This window comes from Sesamum indicum, linkage group LG11, assembly GCF_000512975.1.
Source record: "Sesamum indicum cultivar Zhongzhi No. 13 linkage group LG11, S_indicum_v1.0, whole genome shotgun sequence".
Lineage (NCBI taxonomy): Eukaryota > Viridiplantae > Streptophyta > Magnoliopsida > Lamiales > Pedaliaceae > Sesamum > Sesamum indicum.
This window is the reverse complement of record NC_026155.1, coordinates 13,791,670-13,804,149: the sequence shown is the minus strand read 5'-3', so window position 1 is coordinate 13,804,149 and position 12,480 is coordinate 13,791,670. Positions and strand designations below refer to the sequence as shown.

General features: G+C 37.0%; 3 protein-coding genes across 5 annotated transcripts; 1 reads left to right on the top strand and 2 right to left on the bottom strand.

Moving 5' to 3' along the window:
- LOC105174408 (F-box protein At2g39490) lies at nt 2,172-4,064 on the bottom strand. Of its 2 annotated transcripts, none has more exons than XM_011096506.2 (3): nt 3,040-4,062; nt 2,793-2,951; nt 2,172-2,685 (listed from the first exon to the last, which is right to left on the bottom strand). In XM_011096506.2, the coding sequence occupies exons 1-3, from the start codon at nt 3,886-3,888 to the stop codon at nt 2,317-2,319; spliced, it is 1,377 nt and encodes a 458-aa protein (XP_011094808.1). In that variant the 5' UTR covers nt 3,889-4,062; the 3' UTR covers nt 2,172-2,316. The 2 variants fall into 2 exon arrangements, with proteins under 2 accessions (XP_011094808.1, XP_011094809.1); XM_011096507.2 differs by having other exon boundaries at nt 2,388-2,668; nt 3,040-4,064.
- LOC105174407 (pentatricopeptide repeat-containing protein At5g42450, mitochondrial) lies at nt 6,441-8,284 on the top strand. Of its 2 annotated transcripts, XM_020697719.1 has the most exons (2): nt 6,441-7,555; nt 7,655-8,284. In XM_020697719.1, the coding sequence occupies exons 1-2, from the start codon at nt 6,581-6,583 to the stop codon at nt 8,141-8,143; spliced, it is 1,464 nt and encodes a 487-aa protein (XP_020553378.1). In that variant the 5' UTR covers nt 6,441-6,580; the 3' UTR covers nt 8,144-8,284. The 2 variants fall into 2 exon arrangements, with proteins under 2 accessions (XP_020553378.1, XP_011094807.1); XM_011096505.2 differs by having other exon boundaries at nt 6,441-8,284.
- LOC105174406 (60S ribosomal protein L23A) lies at nt 9,028-11,503 on the bottom strand. The gene is made up of 4 exons (XM_011096504.2): nt 11,421-11,503; nt 11,280-11,332; nt 10,060-10,426; nt 9,028-9,323 (listed from the first exon to the last, which is right to left on the bottom strand). Exons 2-4 carry the CDS (start codon nt 11,290-11,292, stop codon nt 9,239-9,241), a joined length of 465 nt encoding a protein of 154 aa, XP_011094806.1. The 5' UTR covers nt 11,293-11,332; nt 11,421-11,503; the 3' UTR covers nt 9,028-9,238.

Below are 12,480 nucleotides of genomic sequence, written 5' to 3'. Positions count from 1 at the left end.
CAAACCAATGTTACAGAATCTACAAATATATATATATATATATGAACAAATCTAATAATAACAGAATATATAAATATATATATATATATATATATTTAAGTATTTACAAATCTACAGAAGCAGTAACAAATATAAAGAGAGATCAAGAAACTAGTTAGCTCAGGGGCCAAATTCGGCAGAGAGTAGCCTATAGCCACCAAGGCCGTCAACCACTTCATCGGTTGCTAAAATGCAAAACACACCACCAAGTTACACGACTTACTCAGGTCTCCACTAAGGAACTTAGTTCACGAAGAACTTTTAATCGGGAGCAAGAGAGGAAAAGAGGGAAGAAGATTTCTGTTCAACTCGTTCTAACTACCAAAAGCAACTACAGGGTTTTAAATAGAGTGAAGCCAGACGGTGAGAGAGAAGAACGACGGAGGATGACAACAAGAAGAGAGAGAAGATGATGGTGGAGATTTTAGAGAGAAGAAGGAGGGAGAGACGAGGAGACGAGAGAGGGAGAATTAGGTTTAGGGTTACATCTAAAAAAGAAGGAGAGATAAATACCAAGATAATTGAGTCGGGTCAAGTGAGTTGGGTGGCAGAAGTGGGCCAAGCCAAAGAATAGACCAAGGTATTAGAATTGGGTAGCCATCAAGTGAGTTATTTGGTGGTGTGGGTTGGGCCTATCAAAATGGATCATGGGCCACAATTTTCATTACACTATTTATCATTGTTACATGACGATATGATCGATCACTTCACTGAAAATAAGTAGGTAGAAGAATATAGAATTCTTTGCATTTATTTGAATAACATTTCATTACTACAAATTTAAATAAATGCGTTATCATTTTGAATAAGCATGAATATAGGTTCATATTCCATATTAATTACAGAAGATGTGCTTAAGCAGCTTATAACTCTCAAGGTCTCCTCTCTCTAACGAGGTGTCTTTTTAAAATAAAATTGTAAGACTCATATAATAGAGTGAAATTTGAAATTTATGCGATACTGGTAAAAAAGTTGGACTACGATTTCTTGTAAAGGAAGGGTGTTGTGCATGTAAATGTCACATGCTCAATGTGGTTCCGATTCTCCCATCTTGTTACTTTTAAAATGAAGGAAACTTGAAGCATATCGCACTACATGCACAGTTGACAAAGCAACTCAGCAAGTTGCTCAAGGTTTGAGATGAGCAATCTGTTGAGAAATTATGGCCGAAGACCAAAATTAGTAGGCCATGCCCACAGCACCCCTAAACCCTCACCTTAGACGACTGCCCAACCTCATACTGCCTTGGCCCACTCTCCACTCGGCCCATCTACCTGACCCTGCCCTCTCTAATTTTAAGGATCTCTCTCTCTCTCTCTCTCTCTCTCTCACTACATAATTGAAACCCTAGTTTCCCCAACTCCTCGTTTTCTTTCTTCTTCTCTCTTCTCGGATTCTTGCTCCATCGTTTACCTCTCCCTTTGGTAATAAATGGCTCTCTCTCAGTTTCTAAGCCTTACATCTATAAATACTTACGGTGGTTTTATGAGGTAATATAACAGAATAAGAAATCTCCTTCTTCTTCTTCTCCCTTGCTCCAATTAAAAAGGTTCTTTATGAACTTGATTCCTAAGTGGAATTCTAAGTGGTTGTGAGTGGTCCTTTGTGGATCGATTTCTTGGTGGTTTCTTTTTAGGTCAATGTGATTGACCTTGGTGGCTGTTTTTAGTAACTGGGCCTTGGTGGCCATGGTTGGGTTCAAGCAACCGGTCTTGTAGTTGCCGGCCTTAATGGCTGTGGGGTATCCTCATTGGATCTCTCTCCCTGGGCCAATCTTTCTGTCTCTCTATTTTTCTATAATTTTACTGCATTCATAAATTTGTAAATATTTTACATATATTCTGCTATTTTAGATCTATATAGATTCATTAATCTTCCTATATGTTGGTTCGTAATCTGACGATTTTCGTAACCCATTATTTTTATAATAGTTGAGTGAGGGTTTAACTTTTCAGGCTCATCATAAGTGGATAAATTCCCAACATCTCTAAAACTCCCACTTGCAGCAACACTATCATATCATGCATCCCACCTTTCTATATTTATATAGAGGTCCTTCATTTTATCTCTCGATGCACTTTCTATATATATTTTCTAGTTGACTAAAACAAATAAATTGACTTTCCATAATGTTTATCAAAACACGCTACGTATATATTAAGTGAAATAAGAAATGTAACACTATTCTGCGGTAAAAGATGAAAAATGATAGTAGTTTCATTTCTTTCTCGTGCGAACTGCCGCCGCATTTCTTGCAAATACTTGAATTGTATGAGTTCAACCATAGTTGTTGGCCTCTGTCAACACAAAACAGGCATCAATTTCTGGGCAAGAAATCAGCACATACTTCACTTTTATGTACTTCAGGTGGCTACAAGGAACCCTCCCAACCCTCCACGATGCACAATCATCACTCTGTGCTGATGGAAAGACAGTCATCTCCTTAAGATTAATGCCGGTGTGAAGCAACAGATCCACCAGCAACAACTCATCACTTTCCCCTGTGAAACCGACAATCTTGGCCGTTTTCAAGTCTTTCAGCCACCGAGCATTGCTCTTCACAGTAGCATAATCCTTCCACAAATGAGGCTCGTGCCAATACTGGTTGCTCAATGGACACTCCACCGTCCTGGATTTCGGATCAATCTACACGTTTTCAGAATTAATGTGCAAATATTTAGTTCTCGTTGCGTTAACTTTATAAATAAAGAAAACAAATTAACGCAGTAACAATGCAAATTTTAAATACTTACCTTGACAAATAATTCCTCCAAGGAAGTTGTTGTGTTCAAGAAGCACGCCAGTGAATCGCGAGTTTTGCTGCTTATTTTGGAGCAGACGCATCGGAATTCCTTCAATTTGCTGAACTTGAAGTCCAGCGCGCTGAAAATCACTCCTGCAGAACATAACACCTGCGGCAAACCAAGAACAGAAGCATGTTAAGAGAAGCTTTTGCTCCTTAATATGTATGTAGCGTAAGTTGAGGAGAAGCATGTATACCTCAATGAGCCAACCGCTTACTGTAAGAATCTCGACATCTTTAACAGAGGACAGAAGAGATAAAACCTCTTCACAATCAAAGCTTTTATTCCCTAAACCATCTCCCAGATTTAGTGCAACATCGACGAGATGTGGAATGTTGATAAGCTGAATAATGGGGAGAGCTCCCTTATACGAGAAGGACTTGAGGTTTTCTGCAGATATCGTAATTGTAGCAATGTTGGGGCAATCAGCTATCTCAAGATTCTTCAGAAATGAATTCGATTTGATGTCGAGGTTCTCCAATCCTCGACATTTCTCGAGCTTCAAGGTTTCAAGAATCCTGCAACTGGAGAAGAGATCACCGACCAGGTTTCCCACAAGATGGGAGACTGATCTAAGATGCAGATTCCTGACAGACGAAAACCTGGGACCTGCACAGCTACTATGATCAAGAACCATACCGAATGTACACGGGACTAACTCCTTATGTCCTGAGAAGTCGAGATGAAGCTCCCCATGAGCTCCTCTAGTACAAACCGCAAAATCCCGATCACATAAATCGGGATAGAGTTTCAACGACCGGAAACTTTCCCTGGATCCCAAGAAAGACTCGATGATCGGCTTTAGCTTTCGTTTGGATTCGAGAGCATCCGATCGAACTATATTACACTCTACGGTTACACGATGCGGGCTCACTAGGCCTCTCCAAGAAGTTGACAGTGTAGTGATCTGAATTGCCTCTTTGAAAGAAATCATGGACATGATGTTCTTCAGAATGTCGTCTGGCAAGCTGCTGATCAAATCAGGCCTTTCTCCCATTAATACAGCGTCTTCTCTGCTTGATGAACCACATACAGAGGATGACATCTTAGCATATATCTTCAAATTTTATTAGGAAGAGGAACAACGTGTGGTTCCGACATATTCAACCGGCCGGGATGACCTCTGACTTTTGAGACAAATGTCATTCCATTTTTAAGAAGAAAGTTCTGAGCAGTGGCTGGGAAGATTAAGGCAGGTCGGGCTTAAGGAGACTTTTTGCCCAAATCAAATTGAGTAGAACCAAATTAATCAAGTATAATACATTTTTCATCTGACTGATTGTTTTTTTCAAATTATATACTAATCACACGATAAGTATATTTTACTTGTCATATAATTAATTCAAATCTAGTCAAATCCAATCCAATTAATTGATAATTTTTCTTAAATTGTACACTAATCAAACTATAATTTGATCAAATTCGGTCGAATTAAAATTTCGCTTTCATTTTCCATTGGGGAACGTTTCAAAATTTTTCGGAAAGTAAATTACGTTTAACGCTACACCGACAGGCCAAAACGAATTTGAGATCCCATAAATATGATTAATTTAAGCTTAATCATTGACAAATTATTGAAGTTTATGAGGAAATTGTTTAGAAATAGTGGATCAAACTGGAGAAGATAAGAGCATATGTTTTGCAGCTTACGACAATCAAATTTTTGGTTGGAATAGTGGTTAGTTGGAGACATCCTATCAAATTCAATTAATTTTAAAAGCTGTTTTTAGTAGGTAAGAACCAAATGTCAAGATTGGGTTTTTAAATATTGAAAATAATCAAAAATCAATTAACATGTCGAGGAAAGTTGAGGGAAATGTATTTGATTAAGAAAACAAAGCAAAGTCAAAAATTAAATAAATTTTTGCAATTGGAAATTCTGAATTATATATATTTGATTGAAATTGACCTTTAATTGTACCAAATCCTATCAACTAACTACAGTTTAATGCAATAAAAAAAACATGCATTCAGTAGTTGAGGAATTGAACATTGTGGTCAGGACCATTTCGGACTTTTTAAAGAATTAGATCAGATGTATGATTCAAGAGACTTTCTGTAAGAAACAGTGTCTCATGACCAACAAAAATAATGAAGTTGAGCTGTGTGTGCATATATATAAATATATGTATATATTTGATTAGGGTTTTCAATGATTTAAGAGGAATCCAACACATTATTATTAAAATTTATTTGAATTAATATTAAACTTAAAAATTTGTATTTGAATTTAATTTAATTATTATTCTAATCGAACTCGAACAAACTATAATTGAATCAAATATGAAATTTGATCTTTTTAAAGGGTAAATTATGTTTTGGTCCCTGAATATTTTTGGGGACAATTTGGTCCTGATCTTATTTTGGTCCATGAATATTTTTTGGGACGATTTGGTTCTAATCTTTACAAATTATTATGTTTTTTATCTACTCGTTAAAATTAACAGACTCGGAGAACATGATCGTTTTTCACCTGCTATGTTGATAGTTTTTGCAACACCACGCCACTACCTCTGAGAAGCAAGACCCACCCATAGCGGTTGTGGTCGGAAGCAAAAAAACTGAGTGGTGGGAAATGTTAGCCGTGACGAGGGTAGTCTAAGGGCACGCGCAGGTGGGATATATAGATTTAACGAAGGCAAAAACAAAGGTAAGACGCATCACCAAAAAATTTTCCACACCGAAGGTGTTGCAAAAACTGCCAGCCCAACATGACATTGAGGAACACGACCATTTGGTTGAACAACGCGGTTGTGTTCTCCAACTCCGTTAATTTTAACCCCAAGTTTAATGGTTGAACTAAAAACATAACAATTTATAAAGATTAGGGATCAAAATCATGTCCCGAAATGTATAGAGATCAAAATTAATTTTGGCCCCAAGTATAAGGACCAAAAGTGTAATTTACCATTTTTTAAGCATATTTTTGTTATTTTTAATCCAGTCGAGTCGAGATTGAAAACTTATCCAACAAAATGATTTGTTCAGGTTATTAAGTTTAACAAATTATGTTCAATCAAATATCAAATAATTTTATTTTACTTCCAGTTCTAGTTAAAATCAAAATTAGAACAATATTATTGACCTGAATTACAGTAAATTCTGTTGTTACTTTATCTTTAAGGCAACGAATGTGTTGGCTCCAACCATAAATTCGGTGAAATTGACGTTTCACAGCAAATTATGATCCAATCAACTCTCTCTCTCTCTATATATATATATATATATATATATACACATGAAAGTGAAGGTTGGTGTAGCAATTAGCGAAACAATCAAACTCAGTCAGGAGATATAATAATACTATTTCAGCATTGACATTGACTCCGACTCCCGTACACCTAATCTTTCGACTATTCGAAGGGTTGCATATTCCTTAACTAGGTCTTCCAATGTAGTTACATATTTTTCTGCTACCAGCCGCTTTTTTTTAGATTCATAAATGGGATCATTCTATTTACACTTTAAATTTATGATTTATTTATATAAAAAAACTATTATTATTACATAATATACCCTATATTTTAGGGTGATTTTTATAATTATATAAAACTCATAAATGATTTGTGTAAACAGTTGATATGTATGTGGTGTAAATGTAATAAAGCCTTAATAAATTACGTATTGGAAGTAGCGTTACGGGTTCCCAGAGCGATCATTGTTCATTTGTCTTTTGTTTTTCATTTGAAATTGGTTTTGTAATTAATGAATTCACTTTTGTAGAAGATAACATTGAAATGGCTGCAGTGCCGAATTCGATTCGGCAGAATAAACTCGTGATGTTTGGACATTATTTCCCTCTAACGAACAACATATTTCCTAGGAGCTCCCATAATTTATCTGCTGGACATTCCGAACCGGGCCAAGATGTTGTTTTGGACGGAAGCTTTGGTCCTCACCAGCTGCTCGATGAAATGCTTAAACGGGATGTAGAATCAGCAACGTCTTTGATAGGCCACTTTGCGAAACAAAACCAACACAGACAAGCAATTCTTTGCTTCTTAAGAATGTTGTTTCTGGACATTACACCTAATGAGTACACATTTGGCACGGTGATTCATTCTTCTGTTGTGCTAGAAGACCTCCACCTGGGGAGACAAATTCATTCTTATGCCAAGAAAATCAGTCTTAGCTCCAATGTCTTTGTGGGCAGCTCAGTGTTGGATCTTTATGTCAAGCTGAGCAATATTAATGATGCTCTAAGGGCTTTTCAGGATATCCATGAACCAAATGTGGTTTCTTACACGACGTTGATTCGCGGGTATATTAAACAAGGAAGGTTTGATGAAGCTGGGGGTGTTTTCCGGTCAATGCCGGAGAGGAATGTGGTTTCTTGGAATACTATGATCAGCGGCTGCAGTCAATCAGGGAAAAATGAGGAAGCTGTGAATTATTTTGTTGAGATGTTAAGAGACAGTGTCGTCCCAAGTCAGTCTACCTATCCTTGTGCCGTTATTGCAGCAGCCAATGTCGGGGCATTAGGCATCGGGAGAAGTATGCATGCTAGTGCAATCAAGTTCTTGGGTGAGCTTAGCTTGTTTCTTGCGAATTCTTTGATAAGTTTCTATGCAAAATGTGGAAGCATGGAAGACAGTCTTTTGACCTTCAATAAAATGCGTGAAAGAAATATAGTGTCCTGGAATGCCGTCATCTGCGGCCATGCTCAGAACGGACTAGGAAAAGATGCAATCGAAATGTATGAGAAGATGAAGGTAAAAGGCATTCAGCCGAATAGCATCACTCTTCTTGGTTTGCTATTGGCTTGTAATCATGTTGGGCTTATTGATGAGGGTTATAAGTACTTCAACCAGGCAAGATATGAGGACCCGAGTCTCCTAAAATCAGAGCACTATGCGTGCATGATTGATTTACTATCACGATCTGGGAGATTTCAAGAAGCTGAGAGATTTCTCCACGACTTGCCCTTTGACCCGGGAGTAGGATTTTGGAAAGCATTGCTTGGAGGATGTCAGGTTCATTCAAACTTAGAATTGGGGGAAGTTGCTGCCAGAAAAATCCTGGAGTTGGATCCTGGAGACGTGTCATCTTATGTAATGCTTTCTAATGCACATTCTGCTGCCGGAAGATGGCAAAATGTATTGGACATAAGGCAGAAGATGAGGGAGAAAGGATTAAGCAGGACACCAGGCAGCAGTTGGATAGAAATCAAAAGCAAGGTTCATGTGTTTGTTACAGGAGACAAGAGACATAGCAGTAGGGATGATATTTACATGGCTTTAGGATTTTTCCTTCAACATGTAATGGACAGCCAGGACACCAACACTGTAATCGAATTTTAACTCTATCATTCAAGTCTTAACACATTTCTTCAGTTAAGACTTGGGACCTCGGTCTACCACATTTCCTCAGTTTAAGATTTTGGAGCTAAGGTCCGGAAAGGTTCCAGACACTAGAAAAAAGTTTACTACTCTATCATTCAAGTCTTAACACATTTCTTCAGTTACGACTTGGGACCTCAGTCTACCACATTTCCTCAATTTAAGATTTTGGAGCTAAGGTCCGGAAAGGTTCCAGACACTAGAAAAAAGTTTACTATTGACCACAATAGTAATGACTATGGCTAAAAATCGCGGTAAACGACTACTATTAACTATAGTTAAATAAAATCAAATAAAAAAATTAATTTTTTCACCATGAAAAAGTTACTTGTTACGAGTCATGATAAAAACATTTGTCATGACTTTCAGCCATAACAAGTGTTATAGCCCTCACAAAAATCACAGCCAAAATCAATTGTGATCAATAATTATTAGCTACAGCTATTTATTATTAACTATAACTAAATATTATAATTCTTCTAGTGAGATGATATAAAGCAAATGCAATTTTTACGTTCGTGGTGTGTTTCGTCTATCCTAATGGAGCAACACCAAAAGGCGGGGCCACATGATCATGGTTCTAAAATTTTTACTAATTAATGGTATGTTTTTTCAAGGAATGATCGGACATTAATATAGCGGAATATAAGATCTACTACCCAAATGGTGTTGAGCGTATAGGAGAGAAAGAAACACGTCAGCTGTTAAACAAGAAATTGCTCTTTTTCTGGGAATGTTTTTAAAGGAATCACCAAATACGATGATATCTCCCCTAACAGTGTCTTGTGGGGCGGGTGTGCTCAGGGGGAGTACCACCCAAAACAAACCAAAAAGACTAAGAAAGATGCCATGCAACTGGTAAGGGTAAGTAAGCTAATAGCAATACAATCTAAGAAAACGTTTTAAAGTCACTTGCGCAATTATCATATCCAAAGCTCCGATATCTAACATGAAACAAAACTTGGTTCTGCATTTGAGTACAAAAAACAAAATTCAAAGTGGTGGTGGTCCAATCCTTTAACACACGCATAAGCACGAAACTGGAGCTCTCACCACTTAGATAATTCCAATTTTGTTAGCAACATCCAGAGCATCATAGTCAGGTGTTAACCTAACATATGCCTTCTTAGTTCCATCCGGCCTGAAACAGTAGACCACAAAAATCAAATGGAGGACAAGATAAAAAAAGCTTTGCAAGACTCAAACAAGTCATGGCTTAACATTCACAAGACACAGCCAATTGGAGCTAAATGCATAATGAGTTGAGTGGATGTAAGATAACTTCTCAACAAATTCATTCAGCAAATATAATTGCGTGAAAATACAAATCAAGTACAGCGATAGTAATGCATAAAGGAAACCACAGGCATATGAAACTTCAAATTTTAAAAGGAAAATTCTAAAATTCTAGCAGAAGTGAAATGAAGAAGGCTTCTAGATGAGAGCAGTTCATGCATGCTCATCAACCCACACTCTAACCAAGTAGCCAACAATGTCCAAGTATCCAGTGACATTAATTCAGGTGGACGCAATAATTCAGATACAAAATGAACTGGCTTCTAATTTCCTTGGACAAACAAAGGGAGCTTCCCTGGACAGTAACTTAGTTATCAAAATACAGTAAATGGAACAACAATTCTTTGTACTAATCTAAGTTGCTTCTTAAAAATTCTGATAGAAAGAGTTTGACAAGTACTAATTAAAAAATCTAAACCTATGATGACTTAAGTTAAAGCCTGATTACAGTACCAACAGATCAGATCCATTAGAAACCTGCAGGTCCTAGAAAATAGTAATGTAATCTCACTAAAAGCGGAATCAACATGATACAAGCATAACATGTTAATAGAAAAAGTTCATGAAGTCCCCTTGTTCACCTGATGAGGGTGTTCACTTTCTTGGTCTGAATGTCATACATTTTCTTGACCGCATCCTTGATCTTCTTCTTATCAGCACGGATGTCCACAATGAAAACTAGGGTGTTGTTGTCTTCAATTTTCTTCATTGCAGACTCCGTGGTGAGAGGATACTTCAGAATCTGGTAGTGGTCAAGTTTATTACGGGGAGGGGCACTAATGCGAGGATACTTGGGATTCCTGTCCTTCTTCAATGTCCTAGGTCGATGAAATGTAACTTTTGTGCGTATCTTCTTGGACTTCTTCTTAAAAGTTGTTCCACCTGCTTTTACAGCTTTGGCAGCTTTCAAGGCCTGAGCCTTCGGGTCTGACTTCTTTGCTTGATCAGCTGCAATTTCACATAAAAAAAAATAATTAGTTAACAAAGTAAAGGACAGCCGTGTGATTTCTGCAACAATAATATGCCTTTCACTCAGAAGATTAAAATAGAGAGGAAGTGCATCGTAATCCAGTGAAGCAGGTGGATACAGAATATGGTAACAATAACAAGTAAACTCTATGGGTATCGACACACTATGTTGCTAACATAAAAACAGAGGTCATACGAAACAAAATAAGTTGTTATGGGTTATATCAAAATATTTCTTCTTTGTGCCTCAACCTAGGTTTTATGCTACTGGAACATCACAAGTTTTCATCTACTGCAGGTTCTATGATTGCAGCAGAGAAGTTAAATCAAGCAACAGATGCAGACAAAACCATTAAGTTTCCAACCTCTCAGTGCCCCCTAAGCAAATAGTTAAGTATAATCTCACAAATCAGTATCCAGTGCACCATATATAGGTTATTCTTGTGGTGAACCAAATTCGCCTCCTTATCTCCACGGAATACATTACTGAAATATCTAATTAACCAACTCTCAGTATACACTTCAAGGTTTCTTCTCTCAAACAACAGCTTATGGCAACAACATTCATCCACGACACCCCAAGATGAGAAAACGTGAGAGTTAACTACTCTATTCGAACTACAAACCATAAAAATTTCCGCCGTCTACAATACAAACACAAAACTGCTGCCTAAAAATTTGGACATAATCTGAAACCAAACTGATTTTCACCGTGATTAACTTATTGCAGCTTAATCGAAAAATAAATAAATAAACTAACGATTGGCATTTTCTACTCCAGTAGCAAATACATTTTCAGAATCTCAAATCACTGACGAGAAGAATCACGTACCTTTTGGAGCCATTTCAAACGGAAGATACCCTAAACCCTAATGAAAATCTTGCCTGCAAAATCAATGAATTGATACTTAGCTATACATCAGAGTGTTGGGAATGCAGAAAAGCTGCTAAAGAAGCGAGAGACGGAGATAACCTCAGGAGCGGAAGGACTGCTGTTCTAGGGTTTCCTGGAAGCGGAGAAGTTGCGAACCTTTTATATTGGAGGCAGTGCACGAGCTTAGCACGTGCCTGACCTTTTTACATATTGTGTTTTTCATTTTGTTAGGATTCTATTTTTTGAGGTAATTGTAATTCTGGTACCATATATCGTGGGTTTTGCAATTTTGGTTCTATACTTTGTAAAATAGCTAATTTTGATCCCATACTTTACAGAGATTTGTAATTTTGGTACCAAATTTATATTTTGACCCCCAAACTTTATAATAACATTCTATTTGGTCCTCAAACCCTTTTTTATTTCAAAGATAGTCCTCATCTTGTCGATCAGGCCTTACATGCTTCCGAAATAAAATTATGCCTCCATAAATACATACCTTATTTAATCACTTTGTTGTCAAGTATTCTAAGCCTCGATTTTACGGACTTCCTTCAACTATACTACCTAAGCAGATGAATCGTAGGCCCTTGGCTCATTCAGCAACAAACAGTAAAGCCCTATTTCGTTTATTCCAAAGTAAAGACTTAATAAAATTATGGGTGGATAATTTGAACAAAAGCCTTTACTTTATTGAAAAAATATAGGTAACATTACATAAATATTTGCTCCCCTTTTAGTGAAGACAACTACTTAGCCTCTCGTTGAGAGGACTATACTTATTGGGAAAACTCCCATAAAACTAAGAATTGAAAAACTATAAAAAATTTTGGAACTTAAAATGTTATACTTTGAAGAGTATGAGAAAATTTTCGATGATCCCCCTCCTTCATTGCTTCTTTATTTATAAGCGTCTACGGACTTTAAACTCGAACTCAAAACTTATTTTCTGATGACGTAATTGCGTTCGTAATCACCTTGTCTCTTTCAAATGGCGTTACTGAGTTTGTCATTGTTTCGTCCTTCTCAACTGTTGGTCATAATGGCTTGTCGGCCATGTGATTACTAGCTGATTTTTATGCTTTCTGACTTATACTCTGCAGGTCCAACAATATAGTTTTTGAAACTTTCATTAGCTCGGGTACGAGCTCTTCTGAAA